The sequence below is a fragment of the Sinohyriopsis cumingii genome, chromosome 5, assembly GCF_028554795.1.
Source record: "Sinohyriopsis cumingii isolate HCF-2022 chromosome 5, ASM2855479v2, whole genome shotgun sequence".
NCBI classification, from domain to species: domain Eukaryota; kingdom Metazoa; phylum Mollusca; class Bivalvia; order Unionida; family Unionidae; genus Sinohyriopsis; species Sinohyriopsis cumingii.
Window position 1 is genome coordinate 76,297,450 of NC_142965.1, and position 27,985 is coordinate 76,325,434.

The 27,985-nt window shown below is 38.4% G+C and overlaps 1 protein-coding gene across 1 annotated transcript in view; it reads left to right on the forward strand.

Moving 5' to 3' along the window:
- The window catches only part of LOC149799488 (phenylalanine--tRNA ligase beta subunit-like), a 103,290-nt gene that overhangs the window by 50,630 nt on the left and 24,675 nt on the right, over positions 1–27,985 (forward strand). Inside the window, exons 11-14 of the mRNA XM_089958865.1 lie at positions 1,616–1,667; positions 17,005–17,066; positions 21,227–21,333; positions 27,128–27,228. Of these exons, the coding sequence (XP_089814991.1) occupies positions 1,616–1,667; positions 17,005–17,066; positions 21,227–21,333; positions 27,128–27,228 (322 nt within the window). The remainder of the gene's footprint in view (positions 1–1,615; positions 1,668–17,004; positions 17,067–21,226; positions 21,334–27,127; positions 27,229–27,985) is intronic.

The following is a 27,985-nucleotide window of genomic DNA, read 5'->3' on the forward strand; positions in this document are numbered from 1 at the left end:
TAATTTTATACTGCATAAGTATTTTTATTTGTACTTCTGCACTAGTATTCCAAAACATATTGCATGTGAATATGTCAGAAAATCAATGTAGTAACACTTGAAAAGTGATTATCACAATATACATGAATGAAAAATGAGAAAATTAAAAAAATTTATGAGCATTATGTCACTTAATTTAAAGTATTAAAGATTTTGATGCTGTTCTTTGGTGTACTTTTATTCTTCTGTTGCACATTATAAGACTGGTTTGATGCTGTTCTTTGTGTACTTTTATTCTTCTGTTACACATTATAAGACTGATTTGATGCTGTTCTTTGGTGTACATTAATTCTTCTGTTACACATTATAAGACTGGTTTGATGCTGTTCTTTGTGTACTTTTATTCTTCTGTTACACATTATAAGACTGATTTGATGCTGTTCTTTGATGTACATTTATTCTTCTGTTACACATTATACGACTGGTTTAATGCTGTTCTTTGGTGTGCATTTATTCTTCTGTTACACATTATAAGACTGGTTTGATGCTGTTCTTTGTGTACATTTATTCTTCTGTTACACATTATAAGACTGGTTTGATGCTGTTCTTTGGTGTACTTCTATTCTTCTGTTACACATTATAAGACTGGTTTGATGCTGTTCTTTGTGTACATTATTTCTTCTGTTACACATTATAAGACTGGTTTAATGCATTTCTTTGGTGTACTTTTATTCTTCTGTTCAACATTATAAGACTGGTTGGATGCTGTTTTTTGTGTACATTATTTCTTCTGTTACACATTATAAGACTGGTTTATCTTCTTAGCAAGAGAAATCACCAGTCTATATGATGTGTAAAATGATGAATTAATAATTCTTGTCATCTTAAATTCACGTTTGAAAGATTATATGTAGATTTCATGTCAATACAGAGAATCTTTAACTCCCATAATGGTTTGCAAAGACACAAATGGCCTCAAAGTTGATGCCCATGAAAAAAGTAAATTGACAGTATACATAACTTATAAGAATATACGTTTAACATTTATTAAAGTCTTAAGGTTAAAAACTGGTGGAATACATGTATTTCTTATCTATATTTAGACAAATGTTGAGTATGGTTTATGTATTGTAAACAAATGGTGTTACTGGTTCAGTGTGGAATGTTGTTTTATCCACCAATCTTGTGTGTTTGTCTTACAGACATGAATTTTCTTGTCAATGACTTTCGATGGAGATGATGGATTAAAACAAAATCTGGTATGAGGTTTAATTTTAAGAAAAATGGGTCCAATTTTATTCATTTATAAAATCTTGTTCTGTCATATTTGAGATTTGGGTGCATGGACTTCAGTGCAAGTTGTTGTATTATAAATTTTATTTCTGCTCAGTAACTTTTTTAGGGACATATTGAATTTGTATTTATACTACATTTAATATGGTTTGTAAATCAAATTCAGTGATTTACTTTTTCACATTTGATGCATTGAATGAAAGTAAGTGGACAAATGGTCTTCATTGTTCCTGTTAGATAAAAATGATGTCAGAGAAAAAAACGTGATTGATTAGACAAAGCACTTTCTCCAAAGTATGCAGTTCTTATAGCTTTGATTGCACAAGTTATTTTTTTCTTTCAGAGTGGAAGCGGCAGAGGTTATACAAGTGGATGGAACAAAAGTTGTATATCCTGTAAGTTTTTTGTTTGTATCCCAGCATCATGTAACATGTGGGGATATAGCTATCATTAGGTTTATAATTTGCCACAATTTTAGGGTTACTTTGAGGTGAAAAAAAGCTGACATTTCATTTGTGTCCAGCTCCATGGAACATTGTTGACATGAAACAAAACACATTTAATTTTTTCTAACTCCATTGATTGTTTTTGACGTGAAATAGATATTTCATTATTTCTCCTTCAAATACGTTCCCCGATCACATTAACATTAGGAATATAAGCCTGCTACCTCTCGAATCCAGCCCTACTAAAATACGAAAATTCGTCTTTTAGGTCTATCTTATATAGACCAAAGGGCAATAACTCTTGCCCCTTACCTTCCCTTGCCACCGCCAGGTGTCGCTAGTTTTTAAGCTTCGCTTGTATGGATAACACGTACATTACACCTCCAAACAATCCAAGCCATCTTAGCATTAAATTGGACCATCCGAAGTTAAATTTGGATTTATTGTGTTGGACAATCATTCTTCAACAGGTTGTATACATTATTTTAACAATTTTTTCAAAATTGATTGACTTTGATTTCGTTTACTGAAGACCATGTTTCACACGCTATCGCGGAACTCGTGTTGTCAATTAAGAGTTAACGCGACACTGACTAATTTCGCTTACTCTGTTAGTAACGGTTGTGGTATTAGCGAATTAATAACATGCTGAATTACTAATTTGCGCTTTGTTTTCTGTTCTTGTGTCATTTAGTAGAAATGTCAACCAAATGCATGAAATGCAAAAAGTTCAAAGCAAAAGAAGACAACCATGACTCTTGTATTGTATGTACCAAGTGTACATCATCTATACCATGCAGCGTGTGTAATACTTGGACAGAGCAAAAGTGGGCGGATGTAGTTCAGAAGGCAGCAAAAGGGAGGGATAGACGGAATAAGTCGAAGAAGGATAGCATTGATGTCCTCAGTATACATCCAAAGACAGCCTCCATTGCGAGCCTCGTGGGGGACGTTTGGGTCCCCCCTCCACCTAAAATTCGTCGCTTGCAACCGTCAGCCACAGTAACATCAGCGGCAATGGAGGAAAGTAATGTTGACAGGGTACAACAGTCCAACTTCGAACAGATGCGTCGTTTGGTCCAGGAAATGACGACGCAGCTATTGACATCAGGCCAGATAGTACCCTTATTTCCCTCGCTCGCTTCCACAGCTTTTTCTGACTCTTTGGGGGAATGTTCCCCCAATTTTAGGCTGCCCAGTGGGCGTAAGTCCCCCCGCATGTCCGAGCATGGCATTCGGGCCTGTAAGTCAGGACGCATGGGGTTTTTACCGGATCCATCGGATCCATATCTTTATACAACCTCTACGTCACCGGCCGTCCAACTGTCCCAGCATGGGGACCCTATTGCTAAAATGGTCCGACCAAACATAACTTACGGGGATTTTAGTGATAAATCCGTCCGTTAAGCTGTACCGCCGGCAACATATAATTACTATGGCGGAGATTTTAGTGAGAAATCTGTCCGTCCAGCCAGGCCATTGGAGCAGCCGGTACCGGTGATAGCAGGACCGTCGCCAACAAGCCAGAGAAACCAGCCAGCAGAGCCGACCATCCATATGTTCACGACTTATCCACAAGGGAGAGTTAGTGACAGTGTTAAGGATGACGGAATCGCGTCATCTATGCCACCTGGTATGCTCTATCCAGAAATGCAAGCTATTACAGAACACGACTCGGCACATGGTGAGGGTGACGAAACTCCTGCAAATCAGCCGTACCCAGATCCAACCATGGAACGGACTGAGTTTGGCTTCAAGGTGGCAGTGGAAGAAATTTATAGGGTGTTGGCAACTTCAGAATGCCCTCCACCTCCTACCGCCACTCAAGACTACAAAGTTAAGGTGTCTGTAGATCTTGATGGGGAGGAAGAGACGCCGTCCTTCCGGCTCCTTTTCCAGTCGGCAAAAATTAAGGAGCTCAATGATCGTCTATCAGGACGAATAGGTGATCCGGGGAATGCTAAGGCGTTCTTTTCAGAAAGCCAAGTACCAGCGACGTTCTCGTGTCGCTGGTACAAAACTCATTCAGACTCCTTCAGTACGGATCTTCCGGCCCTGGACAAAAATATGGCAGCAGTTCACATGTCCGCTCCACTGTTTTACAAAGTAGACAAAAATGTGTTCCATGCCACGTCAAAGCTAGTCCGGAACGTAGTTGCTACGTCTTCAATGTTAGACTTGGCTTCATTAGCCATTTTCCGACTCGCAGAAAAATCCGACAATGACCACGCTTGGGAAGCGACGGCCTGGATTGCTAGAGTTATTAACAGGGCATCTCACCATTCCATGGCTAATGCATTGACTTCTTTTGCCAACTTAGATCTGATACGATGGGACGCTTGTCTACAGTCCACGTCGCTCAAGCCCCATCATACTCTGGCTTTACGGACGACTCCGTTTGGGTCGCCTTTGCGCTTTGGAGGAAAAATTGAAGAAGTTCGGAAGTAGGCAGCTCAGGAACTGCCCCTCCAACTTGCTGTCCAACCCTCGCATTCGTTTAGGAAAAATCAGCCCCTGCCACAGCGGAGGGATGATTGGTGGACCAGGGACAAGGGATCCTTACAATCAAATGTGCAGTATAGATCCCAACCCAATGCCAGGAGACAACAGTCTAATCAAACTAGGAGGCAACCATACAGAGGCGGTAAGAAACAAAGTTTCTCCGTCTTCAAGCCTCCAAACTCTAAAAATTGACATTCACTTTCCACCACCCGTGAACAGCCTACCTGTGGGCAGCCTCTTGCAATTTCAGGACCACTGGACCACCTTTTCTCCTCAGAACGATTGGGTGATCCAGGTCATTTCGGAGGGACTTCGGATTTCATTTATCCAACCCCCTCCCCTGTCCTCCTTTCCCCTCTTCACGGACGTACCGTCCGATCGGGAGAAGGATACCTTTCTACAGCAGGAGATACGGTCGCTCATAGAAAAACTGGCGGTGGAGATTGTGAAAAACCCGCAGTCGCCGGGGCTTTATTCCAGGCTGTTTCTTATCCAGACGGCAAACGGCAAGTTGAGGCCGATTATCGACCTGAGTCGCCTCAACCAATACATTTTACCGCTGAAATTCAAGATGGAAACGGCGAGATCAATCCGTCTTTCCATCCGGCGGGACGAGTATGCCATCAGTCTAGATATGACCGACGCATATTTTCACATTCCTATCCACCCCGCGTTACGGAAATTTCTCCGATTCGCTTACCGCGACGCGGTTTATCAGTTCCTGGTCATACCCTTTGGCCTCAACATCAGCCCTTGGGCTTTTACCAAGGTTATGGATTGCGTCGTCACCCTGTTCCGCTCGACTTCATCTACCAGGATGGCAGTGTACTTGGACGACATCCTCCAGAAACATATGGTAAGTTCTGTTCTGCTCAAAGGCAGAAACGATCTTTTAGCGCTTTTAGATCATCTAGGCTTTCTGGTGAACTGGAAAAAGTCCGATCTTCGTCCATCTCAGCATTTTGTCCATCTGGGTATGGAGTTTCTCACCGATCGGAATCTGGTACGGCTTCCTCGCGCTCGCGTAGTATGGATCGTCGAACTCGTCGAGTCCGTTTCCAACAGGACGTGGATTTCAGCGAGAGAATTCTTGCAACTCCTCGGATTATTCAATGCGGCGGTGGACTTGATCCCGCTTGGCCGTCTTTTTATGCGTCCCTTACAAATGACGTTACTGGTGCAATGGCGCCCCTTTTCAAGTCCCCTCAATCAAACAATAATGATCACGCCCGAGATACGATCATTCCTGCGTCAGTGGCACAACCCCAGTTGGCTGTCCACGGGGATTCCTCTGGAGATGCCCCAAGCGGAGATAACGGTATGTACCGACGCCAGTACCTACGGTTGGGGTGCCCACCTGTTGCCGGACTTCACTACAGTCAGCGGCATGTTGGAGTCAGAGGAGAGGCCTCTCCACATCAACCTTTTAGAAATGAAGGCTGTCATCAATGCCTTTCATTTCTGGAAAGATCAACTCTCAGGAAAAACTGTCCTCATTATGTCAGACAACTCTGTGGTGGTGACTTACCTTCTCAAACAAGGGGGCACCAAATCACCAGACCTGTGCTTTCTGATCTGGCAGTTTCTACGTTGGTGCGACAACCTCCACATCAACGTACAAATCAGACACATTCCCGGCAGACTCAATGTCTTGGCCGACACTCTATCAAGGAAAGGTCAAGTCATTCACATGGAATGGTCACTCCATCAATCAGTCTTTCTTCGGATTTGCACACTTTGGGGGCGTCCGATGATCGATCTTTTTGCGACAAGGTGGAATCGCAAGTTGCCCACCTTCATCTCTCCGGTTCCAGACCCAGAGGCTTGGGCCGTGGACGCTCTGTCAATCAGCTGGGAGGGGTTGTGGGCATTCGCCTACCCTCCCACGGTTTTGGTACCGAAAATGATCCAGAGGTTAAGGGGTCAGAACTGTCGGATGATTCTGATTGCCCCTCTCAGATGGAACAAGTCCTGGGTCACTGATCTACTCGATCTAGCAATAGATCTACCCAGGAAGATTCCAACCAGCCCACATCTTCTCAAACAACCGCGGTCACAGGTGTTCCATCCCTGCCCAGACCGTCTTCTTCTTCACGCTTGGCTCTTGTCCGGGCAGCCTTGCGAGACAAACAATTTAAACCTTCGATTGTGGAAGGAATCTCAAGAGCAAGAAGGCCCTCCACTCTGAAGGCTTACGAGGGAAAGTGGCATGTTTTCAGGGACTGGTGCCATATCAATAACATCGTCCCTTTGAGTGTCTCAATCCCTCAACTGACCGACTTTTTTCTCTGGCTTTTCTAGGAGAAACAGTTGGCCCCAATTACTATCAAAGGCTACCGCTCCATGATATCAGACACATTCCGCCATCATGGTAGAGGTGATATTGGGCATAACAAAGATCTATCAGATCTTTTAGCCAATTTTGATTTCAGTCGACCAAAATCCCTCACCCTGTTTCCAAAATGGAATCTGTCCTGGGTTTTAACATGGCTCAATTCAGACAAATTTGAACTTTTAGCCCACACTTCGTTAAAGCTACTATCGTACAAAACATGTTTCTTGATAGCCTTAGCTTCAGCATGCAGGGTGAGTGAGTTACATGCCCTTTCCAGTGACCCGAACTTTCTTCAGTTCAGATCAGATGGTTCAGTGGTCCTTCTGACGCAACCAGGCTTTGTAGCCAAAAATAGGTTACCATCCATTGGCAATCAAAGAATCGTCATTCGCTCGCTCTCTTTCATAGATAAGTCAAGAGCAGCAATCATGCAAGATCCTGTTCGTGCACTCAAGCATTATTTAAAACACACAGAGGCATGTCGGGACACACGTAAGCGCCTCTTTCTTCCGGTCAAAGCTGGTAAACGGGATATCACCCCTCAAGCCCTTGCTTCATGGCTGAAGTGGGTTATATGCTCAGCGTACTCTGAGGTCTCACAAGATCAGAGTCGCCTCATGAAGATTACGGCTCATGAGATTAGAGCAATCTCGGCAAGCCTGGCATTCGAACGCAATGTTTCGATCCGAGATATAATAGAAGCTGTTGGCTGGCACGCAGAGTCAACCTTCTCCAGTTTTTATCTCAAAGATCTGGCTTCGCAGAGGCAAACCTTGAATCTGGTAGGTCCGGTGTTGGCAGCCCAGATGACCACCAGACCCATTTAAAACAATCAGCACAGCCTATCAGCTTCGCTGGATTCGCCAGTGAAATTTTGTAGGTAAGAAGACTTCAATAACTATCTTCTTAACCGTATATAGGGGTCACATATCACGTGACCCTAGGCTGTGTTGCTGATGAAATTAGGAGAACGGGTTATCGTTCAAATGGGGAATCCAGCCATCATTCCCTAGAAGGTACCCGGGGTGGAGGTAGGATGCTCAGCATTCCCTCCTCCTATTACTTATTCTCCTAACGTTAATGTGATCGGGGAACGTATTTGAAGGAGAAAGCAAATTTTTAGTAAATTATGTTTCTCCGAGAATACTTACCCGATCACATTACTTAAAAACCCTCCCAACCACCCCGCTATGCGAGCATCCTCGTATAATATATATCGCTCAGCTTAAAAACTAGCGACACCTGGTGGTGGCAAGGGGAGGTAAGGGGCAAGAGTTAATGCCCTTTGGTCTATATAAGATAGACCGAAAAGACGAATTTTCGTCTTTTAGTAGGGCTGGATTCGAGAGGTAGCAGACTTATATTCCTAACGTTACTGTGATCGGGTTAGTATTCTCGGAGAAACATAATTTGCTAAAAATTTGCTTTCCAGCTCCATGGAATATTTTTAAAGTTAATTAAATCACATTTAATTATTTCAAATTCCATAAAACAGACATTTCATTGTTTCCAGCTCCATGGAATATTTTTTGAGGCAAAACAAAACATAAATTATATTGTTTTCAATTAGATATATTGTTGTTTTCAACTCCATAGAACATTTTTGAGGTGAAATAAGTTAGATATATCATTGTTTTCAACCCCATGGAACATTTTCACAGTGAATGAAACAGATGTTTCATTGTTTTCAACTCCAGCATTTTTTATATGAAAAACATATTTAATTATGCTCAAGTCCTTGGAGCATCATTTACATCCAAACAAACTACCAGTAAAATGACAGATGCTGAACATATCAGCATTTTGAACTTTCTGATGTGAGTTGAATAAAAAATCTTGGAGGTAACTGTAGTGGCACTTCCTATATTGGTATGTTTTTAATAGACAAACATCTAGCTAGATGTGACATGATTGGTCTCGAAAGTAACACTGAATCATCTTTCAGCAGTCAATGAGAAACATGAACATTTCATTTTTAATGTTATTTCTGTGAGTTAGTATTGAAAAATTAAAGAAATCTGTGTTTAAATTGACTGCACCTGTTTGTGTTGCTGATAGTGATGATACGACATCTGTTCCGTGTTACGTTGTGAAGCGAATTTGATGTAATAACAACATGGGCTTTGAGAACAGTTCAAAATGGCCAGTATTTTTTCTGAGTGTTCTTTTTGAAGCATTCAGTGGAAAAGGCCAAGTATGTTCCACTTAATTTTATGTGCCTGAGAATTCCACACTTCACGTGCTTGAAAAGTAGGAGAAGTATCAATAAGAGCCGATATATTTATTTGGGTTTGTGAAGCACCAGTCCTCACACCGCAGATCAATTAGTCTAAATAAAGATAAGTTTAATTATTTTGTAGTTTAAAAAAAATTATACATGTTTATTAGGGTTCACACGACAGGATAAATGGGAAAAGATAGATATATGAATACGTTTGTTCCAAGCCAGGGAAAGTCCTGTATGTTTGCAAACATTGGTCAAAATCAGGGAAAGACCAGAAATGTTCAGAGGAACTTTTAAATGAATAAGATACAGAAAATTGCATACAAAATTATAAATTAATGAATCATGAATTTAATGTGTTGAGTTAGACTGCTCGAAAGTTTGGAAGTTGCAGAACTTTTTAATTCATCTTCTTATTCGGAACATTTCAGATTAACTAATCTGCACATATTTTGACCTCTAGTCCACTAATCCCAGTATGTATTTGACTCCCATTGAAATCCCTTTGCAAGTCTTAAAACCGGTATGCTGTAAAATTGTTTATGTTTATTTTCATGTACATCTGAACTTATTTCAACATACATATCAAATGTTTTTTGTAACATGAGACATTTTTCTCTCACATTTTTAAAATTTCATAATTGTTCTTGCTTTCTTATTTGAAACCCTTGAGTAAAATAATAAACACCAAATTAGAATTAAATGTTGCCTACTCACTGCATGACAATCTGGAGATGTATATCTCCAAATTTGATCCAAGGAAATAAGATACAAAACAGACGACAAATCTAATGTACAAATTGTTGTTGTTAGCAAAGCACTAAAATTGAAAATAGAAAAGTTTGGAATGTTCCTTAATGTTGATATAAGTTATGAGGGGTTGAATGTGTGAACCATGTACGAATATTAGCTCAGATTTTTGAGTGGGCACATTTTGAACCACGTATATTGGCCACCTTGTTTGAATGGGTTGTTGTCAGCAGTTTTTCTTTTTGAGTGACAGAAACAATTGTCTTTATCTAACTCAGACAGGTTCTTTCTTTCAAGTACAGTTGGCAGTAGGAATAAATTGTTTTAATGGTTGGTAACATTTCCATGTTAATGACAGTACATTGTATATTCTGATAGGCTACCCTCAGCAGGTTAGCTTTGTATTGTTCATTTGAATGAGTGTAGGAATTAGACTTTGGTTAGCTGTGTATTGTTCATTTATCTATCAATCTATAAATACTTTGACACAGTCACACTTGACTATTAAGCAATGGGTGGTGTATGGTCAAAGATAAAGTAAAGACTGAAGTGACAGGACAGTCAGAATAGTAATGATAGGAAAGGCAGATAATTAAAGAGTGTCAGTGTATGTTTTCATCCTTTCAGACTCAGACCAATCCAGCTACCCTAGTGGCAATGAGATAATAAACCTCAACCACTATAGCCCTCAGCATAACTAGGTCTTACTTGTAGCTGACTAGTGGATTAGAATGTGATTTTGGAAAGCTCCTACTTGTGAGATACCAAGTCAGGAGCTTCTGCAATCATTGCTGATAATTTGTTCCAAGTCCCTATTGTACATGGGAAGAAGCTGAACTTGAAACAGTTTGTTGATGCTCACTTTAATTGGAACTTTTTCCTGTGGTTTGCCCTCGTTTGGCTGTATGCTAGGGTCAGGTATTTGTATGCTGGTATGTCCAATACGTTGTTTGCTATCTTGTACAACATGGTCATCTGGACCTAGTTTCACCTGGATTCGAGTGATTCCCACTGGAGATGGTTCAAAATTGCACTGACATTGCCAGTGTAATGATATCTATTTGTGGTGAATCTAGCGGCTCTCTTCTGAACCGGGGTCCCCCGAGTGGCCGAGTGGTCTAAAGCGCTCTCTATTATGGATCACTGCCATCTCACCTCTGTCTGCATGGGTTCACATCTCGGATTCGGCCAATTTGGGTATGTGAGAAAGCTTGCCAGTAGCTTCTCGAGGGTTGGTGGTTCTTTCCTGGCATTTCCTGGGTTCTTCCTCCACCATTAATACTGGCCGTCATGTATAGCCTATCGTGTGCTGAAAAATGGTGTTAAACCCTACAACAACAACAACAACAACAACTCCTCTGAACCATCTCTATCTTATTTATTAAATCTTTATTCTGTTGGTTCCACACAGTTGAGCATTACTCAAGGTCTGGTGAGACCAGAGTGAAATATGCTGCACTTTTTACTTCTTCATTGTTCATTTGGAGGTTGTGGTGGATGAAACCAAGGATGCTATTCCCTTTCTTCAATATCTTGTCTTTGTGCCTTTTCCAAGAGAGGTCTTTGAATAATTCCACCCCGAGATAAGTTGTTGTCTACTCATTGTCTAGCTTGTGCCTCTTAAGAGTATATTTGGCCAAAATTTGTGATTTCTTCCTGTCTGTGTGAATCGGATTTTTAATGTAGCTTTAAAACAAAAATCAGTCATTACTATGAGGTCTGCATTGTGGCAGTATATAGTGATGTCTAGCACTGGGGCATCATGCTGCAGACATGTAGTATGATGTCCCACCCAGTCACATTATCCTGACACCAGGCCAACCAGTCCTAATACTAACCTCTTAATGCTGAGCACCAAGCAAGGCAGCTGTTTGTACCATTTTTGTAACTCTTTGCTATGACTTGGCTGGTTGGAACGACATTCCCCCAAGTTCTTTCCCAGAGGGCCAGTTGGTTCAGGTCTTAAGAAGGATTCCACAGGCCTTGGAGGCATTTATTTCCCGGGACAGTCATCTGTGAAAACCTTTGTTTTGGATTTGACACTCTCAGATGGATCATTGATGAACACCAGGAAAAGGATAGGACCCAAAACACTCCTTTTATGTACCCCACTAACCACTGGTGCTGGGTCTGATGTTGCTCCATCTACTATAACTCTCTGTGATCTGTCAAGAAATCTCAGATCCATTTCTGGGTGTTACCTCTGATGCCATAGTGGTCCAACTTACAGAGGAGTCTTTCATTGGGGACATGATCAAAAGCCTTACTGAAGTCAAGGAAAGCAAGGTCATACTGCTTCCCTCTGTCTAAGGATTTGGCGACCTCATCCACTAGGGTTTTGAGTTGTATTTAACAGCTTCATCTGTCAGGAAACCATGCTGGCAGCCAATTAGGATGTTAAAGTGATCTAGATGTTGCATCATTTTGCTGACTATGATGCATTCAAGCATTTTGCAGCAGATATATTTAAGGGAGAAAGGTCTATAATTGCTGGCCTTGAATCTTTCTCCATTTTTGAAGATAGCCGTAATATTTGCTGTTTTCAACAAATCAGGGACATAACTTTTTAAGAGACACTTTTGGTAAATATTGCTTAAGTGTGGTGCACGCTCTCCATCTAGGTCTTTCAGGATCCTTGCTGGAATCATCTCTGGTCCAGTGGCCTTCTGTGGGTTAATTTTCTGCAACAAGCTGTATACACTTTCTTCAATAACTTGGATGCCAGGTATTGGTGGGTAGTAATGATCTCCATGTAGGGTTGGTGGATCACTCTTATCCTCTTGTGTGAAGACTGGTATTGATAATTCAGTATGTTAGCCTTGTCGGATGACTCTGAATGTAGTTTCCCGTGTTCCTTGAGTTGTCTCTACTTTTAATGTCATTCCAAAATCTCTTCAGCTTGTTTGGTTGTTGTTCTTGATTTGGATTTCCAACTTCTATTAAGTTTGTAGATATATCTCCAGTAGGCCTGCCATTCTAAGCATTGTGATCTGATTTTGCTTCTTTGTATAGTTTCCGATCTTTTGTTTTCCTGTTTGTTTTCAGTCTTGCAAACAATTTGTTCCGACTTCTGTGTTGGGCTCTGATGGGTTTGTCTATCCAAGGCTTGTTTGTTTTGTTTCCAGATAAGATCTTAGATGGTATAAATTTATCCATTAACCGTTTGATATTCTTGAACATTTCCCATGTGTCATTTGCAGAAATGTTATCTGTTTCATGTATGAATGATTCTTGTGATGAACTATTCATGTATTTGGACCTAGTCTGCATTCCTGTATTGGAAGACTTTACGAGCTGCTTTCTTCACTTTCATTTGTCGTTAACTGGACTTTATTTAGACTGCTCCATGGTCAGCAATTCCTGGTATGACATCACACTTGCTGATTAGTGTTTTTTTGTTTGTGAAGAACAGGTCAAGCAGATTTGAAGTAAATTCCATTACCTGTGTTGCTGCATATACAGCCTGATCCAGGAATGCGTCCTTTATGATATTTAGTAGCAGTTGGCATTGGACATCGTTTTTGGCTTGTGGTAGTATACCCTCATTCTCCCAGTCAATATCTGCCAGGGTGAAGTTTCCTCCTCGCCATATGTGCACACCTCATGGGATTCTTATAAGGCACAAGTGAAGCTGGTGTAGGTAGTTTGGTTCAGTTAAGGATAGAGGTTGATAGAAGGCTCCTGTGTCAGTTTATCCCCTAGGGGTGCAAGACTGAGAGTAAAAAATCACCTTGGATTCAAAACTGGGGGTCAGACTGAGTTAAAAACTAACTTTGATATCAAAACTGGGGGTCAAAGTAAAAAAATTCGTGTCTATGAAGCGCAAATGAGGGTAAAGGGAAACACAGTATGTATAGGTCTGGTGCCGCTTTAACCTTGATTTTGGCCCAAACTAACTCAAAGTTATTATCTGCCATCAATTCTTCTGGCTCACAGCTGGAATACTGGTCATATAATAATGAGGAAAAATACACCACCACCCCACCTCTGGTGACCTAGTGGTTAGAGCATTGGCCTTGGATGCAGGCGGTCTTGGGATCGATCCCCTGCCAGGTCATACCGAAAACTTATAAAAATGGTACTAACAGCTGCCTTACTTAGCATTCAGCATGAAGTGCTGGACATCATTATAAACTGCTACATTGCCGACATCTTAGCGATATGACTAAAATATCGTTAAAGCTACGTTAAAAATCCAAATCACATCACACACACCCCGAATGGGATCCCTATGGACGACCATTGTGGTAGGACCTGAAATTTGCTGGGAATACTTCAGATGAATTTATGTTGCTGTCTAACCATGATTCTGTACCAATAACAGTGGTGACTTTGTTAGAAGAGATCATATTGCTTAGTAGTCCCTTCTTTCCAGGCCCGTTATAGATTGACAGTAGGATTCTCATGGGCAAGTCACTTCTAATTCCAGTGGGACCATGTGTTGTAGCGGTGTTTCTCTGTTTGTGTGGAGATGAAGTAGCAGTTGGCTTGTTCAAGTTTATCTCACTGTCTGCTTGGGTACTGTTGCTAAGGCAATGGCAACTGTTACTGGTATTGAAGACAAAAGTGTCAAATATTCCAGTGGAGAAGTTTGGTGAATACATTCCCAGCTTACATTGTGGAGGGTTTTGAACATGGCATCTGGCATACCCATACACTCTTGATGATACCATACTTCGCATTAGTCACAGCACACACAAGGTATTGTCTATTTACAGGCTTTGAATGAGTGTAGGGATTAGACAAGCAAACTACATGTGAAACCCCAGCTGTAGTGGTTAATCAAGATAATTTACTGATGCGTAAACTTCGAATAGGCCTCATGCTGAATGTCACTTGAAGGTTGTTTTTTTACTTCTAGAGTAGAACAATAATAATAGCATCTGAAACAGATTTTAGGAACAGTGATTTAAAAAAAGAAAAACAATTAATTTCTGCTTTTTATCAACTCATTGTAGTACTTCTACTTTTATATCTTAGAAAAGAATGATTTTCTGCATAATAATTAGTGTTTATATTGGCTGATGAGTGAGGCATGTGATATTTGATTAAAGCCTGTTTCTTGTTTAGAGCTCATTACAACTGTAAACTAGCAGGCTATATGTGATCAACAGTATTGTCTTTGCTTACACATTTGGATTTGATGTCTTACAGCTATAACAAATGCATTATTGATAGATTGGAATAAACATGCGTTGTGTAGAACTTTGCCATGCTACTATACATCTATGGATAAAGATGGTATGTGTAAAATAAGACCACTGAATCACTTGCATTTGTGGAAAGTTGAAATGAAAATACGGTCAAAAGTAGACATAAAGCACTCTGAGTAAATACAAATTTGTTAAAATGTTGATCGCTGGACATATTTCATTGAGATTCTAGGACATTTATTCTTATTTTGAATCAAATTAAAACTTATTTAAAATTTTTTATTCAATATTCATTAAACAGTTAGAGGTGCATTTTGTCGTTTTAATACATTTTCATTTTTTAATCATAGTATAATAAGAGGAAAAAAATGTTGGATATACTTAAATTATGATACTTAATTTCATTTAATCTAATGAAATCCATAACTTTGTCAGCATTTAAAAGCATGTCAGTTAAGTGTCGAAGTCCTTGGATTATTTTATAAGTGAGGAGTTTTTTTTATGGCCATTTACTGTTCTGTTTCTGTTATGTCACTTTCATGTCAGATTTAATGAATAAAGGCCATCTTTAATTTTCCAGCAAATACATTAACTGGTCATTATGCATTAGGATCACTTTCTTTGCTACATCTGAATCCAGTCCTCCTGGACTGACAGAAAATAACTCTTACAATTTTGTCATAAGTCTTACGAAAATTACCTGTAACATACATACTTATGACATACTAGCCAAAACTATGGAAAATTGATCATTGCTGAAAAATCCGGATAATTGGTTCATCCGTGTTTTATTTGGGTCCGCGTTTCATCTTAGAATTAGTGAAATTAGTCAGGGAACCGGACTAACTTTACAACAGCACCCCAGACACTTTAGAATACACCTGTTTGTTCATGTAAAGCATTCGCCTGATCAAACTGTTGATATAATTTTTAAGAATGATGTCCAGAAAGCAATGCATGTTTAAGACGAAAGAGAAAATAAGCTTCTAGAAAAGTGTTAATAATCAATACAGAAGAATCCAATCACAATAAATCAGTACTGATCCATGATCTGGGACATATTCTGACATTATGGATGAGGCATTATTGGACACAGAAAGGATGTTAATGACTTAATATCCAACTTTGATCTATCTCTCCTGGGTGTTGACATGTTTTAACTCGTCCAAGTTTGAGCTCCTGTCATCCACATCCATTAATCAGCTACCATATAAGACATGCTTTCTAAGAGTGCTTGCCAGAGCATGAAGACTCAGTGAATCACATGTCCTTTCTATGGATCTGAATTGCATGCTGTGCAGTCCTGATAGATCACTTGTCCTGTTGACGTGTCCTGGTTTCATTGCCAAAATCAGCTTGCCATCACTAGGCAGTCAGCAGATATCTGAGGCATATGGAGAACATTGGAGCAATCGCCAGATCATATTCTTTCTGCCTCTTAAGTTTGAAGCAAGACATAACACCAAAGTGCTAACTGCTTGGTTAAAGGAAGTAATACAATTGGCATACACTGACCTCTGAAGAACTGGTACACCTCATTAAAATCTTTGCTCACAAAATTTGTGCAGTTTCCATCAGCCTGGCATTCAAATGTAATGTCTCCATTTGAGACCTAGTGGAGTTGGCTGAATGCCATGCCCAGACCACTTTACCAGCTATTATGTATGGGTCATGACCTCATAGTGGAGAGAACTTAACTTCCTCGGGCCAGTGGTAGTTACTGCACAGACAATATCCACCCACTTTTTACGTCAGCACAATCTCATAACCAGATGGCATTGGTCACTTACGCTGGGTTTGTTTTGAAGAACTTGAAAGATGGGATCATAATCAAGCCAGAATCTCATAGGGATCTCCTTTTATGTTTACAACTAAGGTATCCCATTGTGCTAAACTGTGTGACACCAGTGTAGCTCTGGTGCTCAGCATTTTCTCCTCATGCCTAGTCACCTAATGTACTGTGATCAGGTAACATATTTGCTGGAGCAAGCAAATTGTTTAGTAAATTGTTTCTACAACAATACCTACATGATCACATTACAAATAATCCCTCCCACCCTTTCCCACAATGCAAGTATCATTTTAAGTGTTACTCAAGTTTAAAAACTGGTTCTAGCTGGCAGCCATCTAGTGGGTAAATAGGAGAGTTAACCTGTAAGAGTTTCTTCCCTTTGTCTCTATCACATATTGACAGAAAGATGTTCTTCTGTCTTTTGGGAAGACTGGATTCAGAGGTAGCAAAGAAAGCTACCCTTATGTTATATGATCAGTTAAGTGTTATTGGAGAAACATAATTTGCTAAAACAAGTTGCTTTTTCACAGGAGCTTCCCTACAGAAAAGAGGTTGTAGATGTGAAGGACATCAATGATAAAGTTGGCATCAAGTAAGTAAGGAAACGGTTGGGGAAGGTTAAATTTGGAAGAGATAGATTTCTTTTGGATCAGAAAAACCTAATCTATTTATTCTACAGTCAGTCATCAGTCAACCAGACCCCTTGAGAGATATAATTAAGTCGAGAACACATTTTCTTGGTCTGGATGAGTAAAAGGCCTGGATAAATGCACAGAAAATTAGGAGTATCCCTCAGTGAATCAAGGGATGGGCGGTCTAACCTGTTACAATATAACACAGGTTAGACCTCCTATCCCTTGATTCATTGACGGATTCTCCTAATTTTCTTTTTTTGTAACGAATCCCTGTAAATAAATGGAGTATATATAGTACTCATTTTACTGTATTTTGGTACTAAAATTTCCAACTATTGGCACATGGTTCTTTGAAAGATATGAAAAAGTTTAGATGTTTTTTTGGCTCAACATGTTGTGAGATTGGATGAGCTAATTGTATGGCCCAGCATCTGTCCTCCATCATTGTATGAAACCTTTAATATTTTCAAATGATGCCTATCCAGCATCAGATTTGTCTTTGAAAAATAGTCAGACCTGAAAATGACCTTTTCTCAAAAACCACTAATTAGGATTTGACCAAATTTAGAAATCATCTAGGCGTAAAGGGCCTTTTGTAATTGAAGATGTTATACCAATATGCTATCAAATATGGCCAGTATCTAAAAATAGAAAAACATAATTCTCAAAAACTTGTGATGTTTTGATATCGGTTGGAGACAAATTCAGAATTGTATCCTAGACAGCTTAGGTGTTTGTACGATGTCTTATTTAAGGTTTAGATTAGCAATGATCCGGTTGAAACTACTAATCTTAGATTGGTAATAATTTATCCTTGCATATACCTAAAATAGTGTTTCTACAACTTAGATGGTGATAATTTACCCTTGCATTTACTGAAAATGATGTTTCTATAACTGCACCTATTAAGTTTATAGTTTTCTTTCCCCAGGTAAACTCAATATACTTTCCTTTGTACTCCTAAATTATCTTCACAGTCTTACCATATATACTCACGTATAAACCCGTTCTGATATAAGCCGACCCCAAAACTGAACAGTTATAAACACTATAAAGTGCATGACCTGCATATAAGCTGACCCACAACTCTGAGACATCTCAAGATGCAAGAGGTAAGTTCTAAATGTTTTTATTTAGGCAAACTAATATTTAAAAAAATTACATGTATACTTATCTCGGTTGGCGTGCATTATTATTGAAATTTGTGTTCTAGTTCTATCTTTTAGTTCCTTTTAAGTGTAATCATCATAAATACAATATGTCCTCTTAAAATTAAATGTGAAATGTGTCAATCTACCGTAACAGCATTTCTCTGAGAATCTAATTAGGTGCCGACCTTGTTTTGATAACTGACATCTGGAAGTATTTATTGTATTGTTGCACTGAATTAAAAGCTGGCCTCCTTTGTATTATCACGCTAATTATGTGTTTTGAATCAAAGGAGGTGGGATAAAAGAAAATTTAAAAGAAATGAAAATTCAACAAACTTAAAATCTAGCGGCCCCGGTAGTATGTCGGGTGAACTCACTTCATTTGATCAATCGAACACTTATAAATGTTATTATGTATATTACAGAAACTGCCCTAAATTAACAGACTCTTTCATTACTGTGATCAAAGATAACAAGACAGCCAAGTGAAATGAATACTTCGTAAAATAAAGAGCTTGATTTCACAGGTACGGACCATTGTGGGCAAGCAAGTTTCACAGAATTCTTGAACTGGCACTTAGAGATATCCTTAAAGATGATAAGAAGTTTTATTATTACTTCCAATGAAATCACGATGTCAGTATTGTACTAATTGAACAATACAAAAATTTAGTTTTGACGCAGACGATTGTCACACGAAATATATGTCGCGTGTTTTTGAAAAAAAGAAGGAATCTTGTTTGGCGGTGTATCAACAGTTAGTCTAGTACCCAGCTCTTGGGACTTCCGATTTAGCAGGATAACACGACTACAGGAACCAGACTCATCAAGAAAACAAAAAGCAGTGACATAATACACAGATTTTTTGGGCATGATGGTTGTTGAAACCGGTTGGAACAATCTTTCATATGTTGGATATCTTGAAAATAAATGTTATTTAAACAGAATAACGAACACTTCATTAGAAAGAGAACATTATAAGTGTTATCGACGTGGATGTAAAATGATGATTCAGTCAATAAACAGCCCAGTTCCCTAATGCCGCTTCCCGGTCCCCCATCCACTGTTTAACGATGTCAAAGCAATTTTTTTCCAATTTTTGGAGGTCCCTCAGTAACTCGCGTCTCATTTAGGACTAGCTTAAATGTTATCTGGAAGAATACAATTTGGACAAAACAATGAATAAAGCAAAATCTGCATCTGACATGTTTGGAATAATCAAGGATTTAAGTGAAGCTATGCACATTTTGCTCTGTGTAAGTACTGTACATTATAGTTCAGCCTGGTCTCCTGGGTAAACTCAACTGGCCCGTGAATTATTAATTCTGTATTTGCCTTTCTCATGTTGGAGAAATCAGAAAATATGCATTTGCAAAATAATAACGAATCAATCATACTACATTATAACAGTTTAATAATTGTCGGATCACCGAAGTTATTTTTTTTACATGCCTATGTTTTATGGCACGGAGAAAACTACTTTTTTGTGTCCCAAGATTTACAGCCATTACAGTAGTCAACAAAAAGACCTAAAAAACTCAAGTTTAGACATTGGCGTGCAGATATTGTGCCCCCCCCCCTTCTTCCAGGCCTTTCATTTTTCCTAAATTGTTCGGCATATACAGGAGTACATGCTGTATGTTGTAGTGCCATGTATATTTATAGATGAAGCAGAGCTGTCTGTGGCCCGTTTGAAGTCGGGGATTCTTGACCTTCCGTCAGCAGTAATTGTATATTCTTATATTAATCGTCATGGTCCAGGTGACATACCAGAAAATCCAGTAGTTTGAGTTAAAATTTATATGTTCAACACATCGGATCCAGAATTGCTGCTAATTCATTATTTTTCATGGGCTTTTTTGTAGATAGGTGGTTGCTACAGACCATAAATGTTGAAGTCAAGCAATGATTTTGTCTTAAAAAACACTTTGAGCGTCATTGGCGTCCTTCATGTACAACACATTGTAGAGATGAGTTGGTGTTGTTCTAATCATGTATTGGACACACAGACCTGACTAATGGATACTTCTTAAAAGATATAGCTTGGTGGGGTGTATACAGTGTTAACAGACAGTGGAATACTTCCTTGTTGAGTGTGTCTGCTTCTATCCAGTGTGACAGATGTTTTTAAAATGTGAACTCAATTAAGGCATTTTATGTTGTTCTACCACCCAGGAGAATCTCGATCTTCTTTAGAAAATACAGTTTATATTATGAAGTATGACCCTATATTGTAATTATTCTGTGCTTTTTTTCTCAATTCATCTTTTATTTTATATACATTTGACAGAAGTTTAACATTTTTATCTTTTATACTGATCTTGTACTTCCTGTTTTACATGTTTTGGAAGAGTTTATCTTCTCAAGTTTTTACTGCACTGTGCATTGTGCTGTTGGACTCAAAAGCAAGTATATGCAGTATTGTTATGAGGTCCACAATACTTACAGGCTGATTGAACTGTTAGTTCTTGACCAATTTTTAATGGCTCTTCATGTTCATCATGGACTTACAGACAGCCTTATGTAGGAAACTAATGTGCTTGTTCAAAAACTATTAACTATTCTTCCTCATGATTTCTTCTGAGCAAAAGTCAGAACTCGAGATCTGTGTTTGAACTCCTAGATAAACATACCTTGTTTACATTTTACATCATTTTTCTAATGAGTTGAAACTTTCATTTCCTAGGCCTATATTGCATTTATTTATTGAACCTTAATTCAGATCCATTCATTAACCAAAAATTATCAGTTTGTTACATGACGAAAGATTAAGATTTTAAAACTGGTCCATATTTAATTGTGTCCAGTTGCCTTATAGTCGTACACAAATAAATAATCATTCTTGTTTCAAAGAGCAGGGGACATACTCATCTTCCTGCTGGTCATGTTCAGCAATGTGCAGAGAGAATGGAAAATGTGCATTTTTTCCTAGATATTACAATAATTATCTTTTTCCATTATATTAGAATCAGTGCAGAGAAGATGGCCACCCTTCTGACACGGATGTGTTTGGAGTCCAAGTTGATGGCTGAGGGAAAATCTCTGGAGGTTGAAGTTCCCCCAATCAGAGCTGATATCCTTTGATTATGACATAATTTATAAGAATTGCATTATTTTGTAAGACATTCAATTCCATATATGCGTCAGTGTGTCACTAAAGGCAGGGATGAAACTTTCATAATGTAGTGGAACCTGAGAATTTAATATTCTTAGTAAAACTGGGAGCCCATTGGTCCAGTTTTTCAACTTTTGATAAACAATAAGTTGTAATTCAGGTAATGCAAAGACCAGCATGGCTGAATTGTAATGCTGTGTATCTTTGTGCTGTCACTCCTTTTGCACTGGCACATAACCATCTATTACATGCTAATGTGCTGCTAAACACCAACCATTTACTTAAAGTTGTTTTTAACTTCATAATAGTGTCATCATTAAATTTGTATTGATTTTTTATATATCTGCTGTGAGGTTGAGTGTATTGTTTTACGATATTGTTCATATGCACGTCTGTCTGTTACCAATTTTGTTTCTGCACAATTACTCACGTTGTTCACCAACTACAGTGACCACATTTTGTTAATAGTCTTCACTAAGGTTAAGGAAAATCCAGTGGATTTCTGGGCAAAAGGTTATGTTGTCCTCCACCTTCGTCTTCAATGAAAACTTAGAGAATTTCTAAATCCATCAACCTTTAACCAGTAATGACTAGCCTTATTTCATACAATTACCACAGTCTGGTCTAGTCACTGACATTTTTGCATTTTCAGGACCTAAGCATAAAAAAAATTTACACTCATACATATGCCTCCCTTCTGTCTTCAGTTTAGCCTTTTCAAAAGACTCATGCTGGTCTTCCACCCCAAAGTCCGAGCTGTTGACAGAGACATTGCAAGTCAGGGAATGTTGAAGTGATCACTTGCATACTTGGGCTGAAACTTTTTCCTCCTCATGCAACTAGTTCAGTGCTGTAGCTATTGACTCAGTGCTTAGTCTGGTCTAAATGGTTCTTTCAGCAAACTGAGCATAGTCTAGCTCCCACTGTTGAGGCCACCACAATATAAAGATTTTGGTATCAGTCTCTTACATAATATCAACATAAAACAAGCTCTTCAAACCCTACTCTTCTGTAAAGATGCAGTTAACTGTAGCAAGAAACAGCAAAACACAGGTAGAAATTGACCAATTTTGACCCATTACCTCCCCCCACTACCCTTCTTGGTGGGAGGAACAGTTCAGCAACTAACCATAGATGCTTACCTCCAGTTAAGGGTGGTAGAGATCATCTACAACACAAATGCACTTAGACTGTACCCACAGGAGACATCAGCTTCTAACCAAGGCTAAGGATACAGATTCTTATGTCAGTCATCTGAGATTAACTTTGGTTATTTTAGATCTCCAAGATCATACTCTTATTAACGGGTCCTCATGGTAATTCCCAAGGCCTCTAGGACCGTATCTTCATCCTGGACATTGAACCATCTGTACAACATCTTCAAAATACATAAAGAGAGCAGCATTTTGTACAAAGAATTTAATCTGTTGTTCTTTCTTGTTTTGGCTTGAGGTTCATCTTAAATGAAAAGGGATCCATTTATATTGTCTCCCATTCATTCACTATTTAGGACATGCAGTTCACAAGATTTCTCAGTATAGTTTGCAGCACTCAGAGTTGTGCTTTGATGTGTCTTCTGTCCTCTTAGCTTAGGTTCCTAACCAACATAGCTTCAGATAGTTTTGCCTTTTGCCACACACATATGAGACCCCTGTTGATAATCCTTGTACATCATCCATAACCAGAGCTTTGACAACTGGACCAAATGATTGAAGCTGGCTGCATCTTGGCTAATCGGAGGAACTGTCATTGCTTATTGTGAGCATTCCATTTCAGTACCAGCTGCCAGAAATCATGAGATATACTGAACTGACATAACTTGCAAGGATGCAGTATGAATTGGCAATAGTCTGCAGTGTTTAGACCCTTCCGTAGCAGTCTACACACAGCACACCCAGTGCCTTTCACTCAGACAAGAGATACCAACTGGAAAAGGTGTTCTAAATCTTTCTGATACCTCAAGCTTTGTCATTTACTTCTGAAGGCACAGGGAAACAAAGTTCTCAGATCTCTGCCTTTTCTTATTTTTTTATTTTCAAAAGTGTTATCTTGGCAGACTGGCTCTTCTGATGGAAAAAATCTGTTCATACAGGATTATCTTTTCACATGATGTTCTTCAGTCAAAACTTCCTCCTACTACCTTTTGTAAAGTTATCCCCAACCACACTCAGAGGTTACTGTTCTTCAATTTATGAGATATTTCAGTGTTGTGAAAGGCAGGGCATAGGCCAGAAATCTCTGACTTCTAGTCATTATTGATTATGTTGACTGAAGACCTTGGGCCATTGTCTAAAGAAAGGAATTCCCACTGGGTTTTGATATGGTTGAACCTGTTACCTAGTCACACAAGCCTTAAGAAGCACAATTATTGAAATTCTTGCATTATCAGTGAAAGCAAATACATGTTATTCCAACATTCAGAAATTGTTATTTATGTGCATGCAGTAGTTAATCGTTTTATTTGGTAATAAAAAACTTACCTATTTGCCTGTAATCATAGCCATCCAATACATACTGCAATCACCACAAAAAATGTGATGGTGGCTTTTGTTTTTGTTGTTCATTTGCATTATGTACCCTGAAAATAAAGTCTGTCTGCCTGATAGGGTCTGACTGACAGACTACTTATATATATAAATTGCTTAAGTGTATTGCCTGCACATGTATACTGCCATTGTACATAGACTGCCAGGACTGTTGGATGTAAAAAAAAAATATTTAGTGGGGTAAGATCAGTTCAACATCTTAGAGAGGCAAGGTTGCTACAAATGAATGGAAGTTTCCATTAATGTAAGCTCTGGAAGATGCCTTAGGTCAGTGCTGTTCAACCTTTTTGACACCATGGGCCATTGAAAAATGTTTTTCTTGAAGCTGAGGGCCGCAGCAGAAAACTGAAAAGCAACAACTATATAGCTGCTCGAGCTCTGGCAGGCTATTTAAAAGCATGCGGCCCGCGGTTTGGACAGCACTGTCTTAGATCATCAAGACTTTATAAGACATAAATGTGTTGTTTGTTTCCTCATAGTGTATGTGCAGTTTGTGAAACATATAAATACAGGGAAATGGTGATGTTTTTGAGTGATTTGCTTTCACTAACTTCAGGCAGAACTAGGTTGGAAATAAACATTGACTTAGTTATGAAAACTTACATGACTTTTTAGAAACTGCTCAAAAGATCTGGTTATATTTGAAAAAAAAGCATCATTACATAAGGGATTTTAAGTCTGTATGAATGCCAATCTGCCATCAAATATCATGGCTGCTACTAATCAAAAAGATAGATTGTTAGAACTTCATCTAAGTGGTCACTTAACAGGATTTGACCAAATTTGACAGTAAGTATCCTGGCTTGAAGTCGTTTCACAGTTATCAAATTGGTGCTGATCCCCCACTGAAGATGGTGACCATTACTAAAATAGAAAACATTTAAACATCTTTATCAAAAAAATAAGTACATAACAAAATTTGACCAATACTGACCAAAAGCATCTTGGTATAGAGGACTTTCAGTACTTGACCAGTGATGTTGATGTGTCTTCAGATGTTGATAACGGCATAATGCTAGCCGGGAGCATTATCATGCCCACTTGAAACTCCCACACAGTGGGACACAAAGCCAGTAACTGCATGATAAAAAGATGCCCAAGCTACTGAGGTATGTGTGAAACATTAAGAAAGGGATCGACATTAGAAATAAAGAGAATAGTGTTCAGTGGTGGTTAAATTTTTAAAAACTCATTGGATAAAATCTTTAAGATAAAATGTCAGTAAATAGCTTTTCATTTGAAAATGTTTACTTTTCTGTATAAATTTTGTTTTCAAGGTAATCATTATTTGCAACATCATTGAAAACAAAGAGCATTCAATACACATTACATGTGTAACATTTAAAATGTGTATTATGTCTGCTTTTTGCATGTGTAATATGTCACTGCATTTTGCATTTGTGTATTATGTCACTGCTTTTTGCATGTGAATGTGGATACATTCTAGTGCTTTTGTTGATTCAGAACAGAACCAATTTAGTTTCTGTTTGTTTCTTCAAAATAATATAGGACCTCTGTTTCAAGAAACGATATTGAAACTTGTTGTTATGTTAATAAAATATTGATGTTGTGATGATATTACTTGTAACTGATAAAGTGCAGCTGAAGGAGACACAGTACTAATTGTATGGAAAAATGGGAATGGGAACCAGCCTAGAAATGGGTGAACATAATTTGAGTATATATAGGCTTAGCTGGCCAGGATTGGTTAATAATGTAAGTTATAATAATGTAAGTTATAATAATGTAAGTTATATTTTTAAATAGGAAAAACAATCTTTTGAGAGCATATCCCAGCTGTAGGTGAGAAGAAAATAGAGACATTGTTTTATTGATGGAATTTCAGTCCTTTAACAATCTTGAATTTGGAACACTCCTTACTAAAATTGGCACCTGACTCTTTGGTGCAGAATTGAAAGCACATGTTTCAAACACATGCAGGTCAGAAAATGATGTGGCTGATATCCCTTTCTCTACAGAGAAGTTGACCTCCAGGTTTCATCTATACTGATAAATATAGGTTTGATCATGATCACTCAGAAATTTTAAGTTATTCAATTTTTAATATCATGGTGTTTGCATAGTTTTGCTATGGGAACTGAATTAATACCGTGAGTCCTATAATCTCTGACTGCTAGTTTAGGAATTTTATGTTCACGGTAGACTATTTCTCACTTCTCCATACTAAACCGTTTGTGAAGCAGGACTTTTTTCTTGGACCAGGTATGCCGTTTGTTTGGTTACCTTGCTGTCCTTAATCATATTTGCAAGTGAGTAGGATGAACCCACTGATAAGTTAGAAATATTATGTTACTTACAATATGATAAACAGTATTTGATTGGTCAATTGAAATGAGTTGACACACAACTGTGATGGCTAGCTCTTACACAGTAAGAATTTGCATGCCTGTAACTTTCTTAATTGTATTCCTCTTACTTGCTTTGATACAAAAGATGTAATTAACATGATAATGCAAGCACAATCTACTTTTAATTGGGTGCAAAAATGTTACAAACATTTCACAATTACATATCAAAACACAGTACTTAATTAGGTTTTCATGAAGCACTTAGGGTCGTGGCTTTAATGGTAGTTACTTTGACATTTGAATATAAGATGGCAGATCACATTTATGATAGACCACTCCAGTGACCTAGCAGTTAGAGCATCCGTCTTGGATGTGGGAGGTCATTTTCCAATTTTGATCAAAGTTTTCTTCACATTCAGCAATTAGGGAACTGTCTTGGGTAGGGATGGAATGGATAACCAGTCTGGCCAGTTTTTATGATAAACATTTAATTTTGCCATGTTTGCTTCCCCACTGTCTTTCTGAATGTCATTAATACAGTTAAAAAAGAAAACAAAAATGTTTTATGGTTGATAAAAATGGGGAGAGGGAAGGGTGGTGGAAAATCGGACAAAATGCAAGTGGAGAAACCTGATTAGGTAAAAGCTGACCCAGTCCAGTACCCAGCAGAATTTCACTACCTCTCCATCCCTATTTTTGGGGCTATTTTCTAGAACAAGAAACAGGATCCACACCAACACTTGCATTATAATATAAGTGGGTGTTTGAGTCAATCCAGGCATGCTAAAACCAGGAAGCAGTGTCCCAATGAAAATACAGAGTTTCACAAACCCACCACAGCTGATACTCAGGAAGATAATTAAACTCGGATTCATATTTCATCCTTAACAACATTACATGTGATTCATCCCTGTGATATAATAGAAGATGTTGCCATTTCATATGGTTTCAACAATATAGAATGGACTTTCCCCAAGACCAGCTCTATAGGAAGTCAGGTAAATTGCACTTTTCTTTAAATGCAAATTATCTATCATGCTTTTCATGATATTATAATATAAATTTTTTATTTGTGTAACTTTTGAATTTGTTCACTAAATTTTCTTAGTATTGTTACAAATTTGAATGAAAAATTGTTTTGCTGTTTGAATATTTTCATATGCAGATAGTTACTCTTTAATTTTGAAACATTTAAAGTCTATTCAGATATTGGAAGGTAGGACTGTGTTAGGAAAACGTGATTTAGCCTGACACTCACCAACAATGACAGATACAGTGTAATCCTGCTATAACATTATGGTTGGGATCCATAAAATGTCATCATTCTGTGTACCAGACCATGCTATAACCAACCAAGTCATCTTAAGAAAATTATGAATGCAGTTAAAGACCCGGGGGTGAGGTGGGTGGCTAATAAAAGTGGGTGCAAAACTACATGCTTCATGGGGACAGTTACCATCTGAAATTGGTCCATATTACACATTTAGTGAATATTGACTATATACTATTTTGCTTTATTCAGAGAACCATGTGTGTGTGTATATATATATCTATAATCTATATATATACATACAGTGTGACCCTGCTATAGCATACTCTGTTGTTACACAAATTCGGAATTTCATATATGTGTATTTTTCTCATACACAAAAAAGATAGTTTGATTAAAAGTGCGAAAAAAACGTAAAATGTTTAGAATAATTTTGGGGAAGATATCGCATATGAATAATACAAGATGATCATGTCATGGCTCCT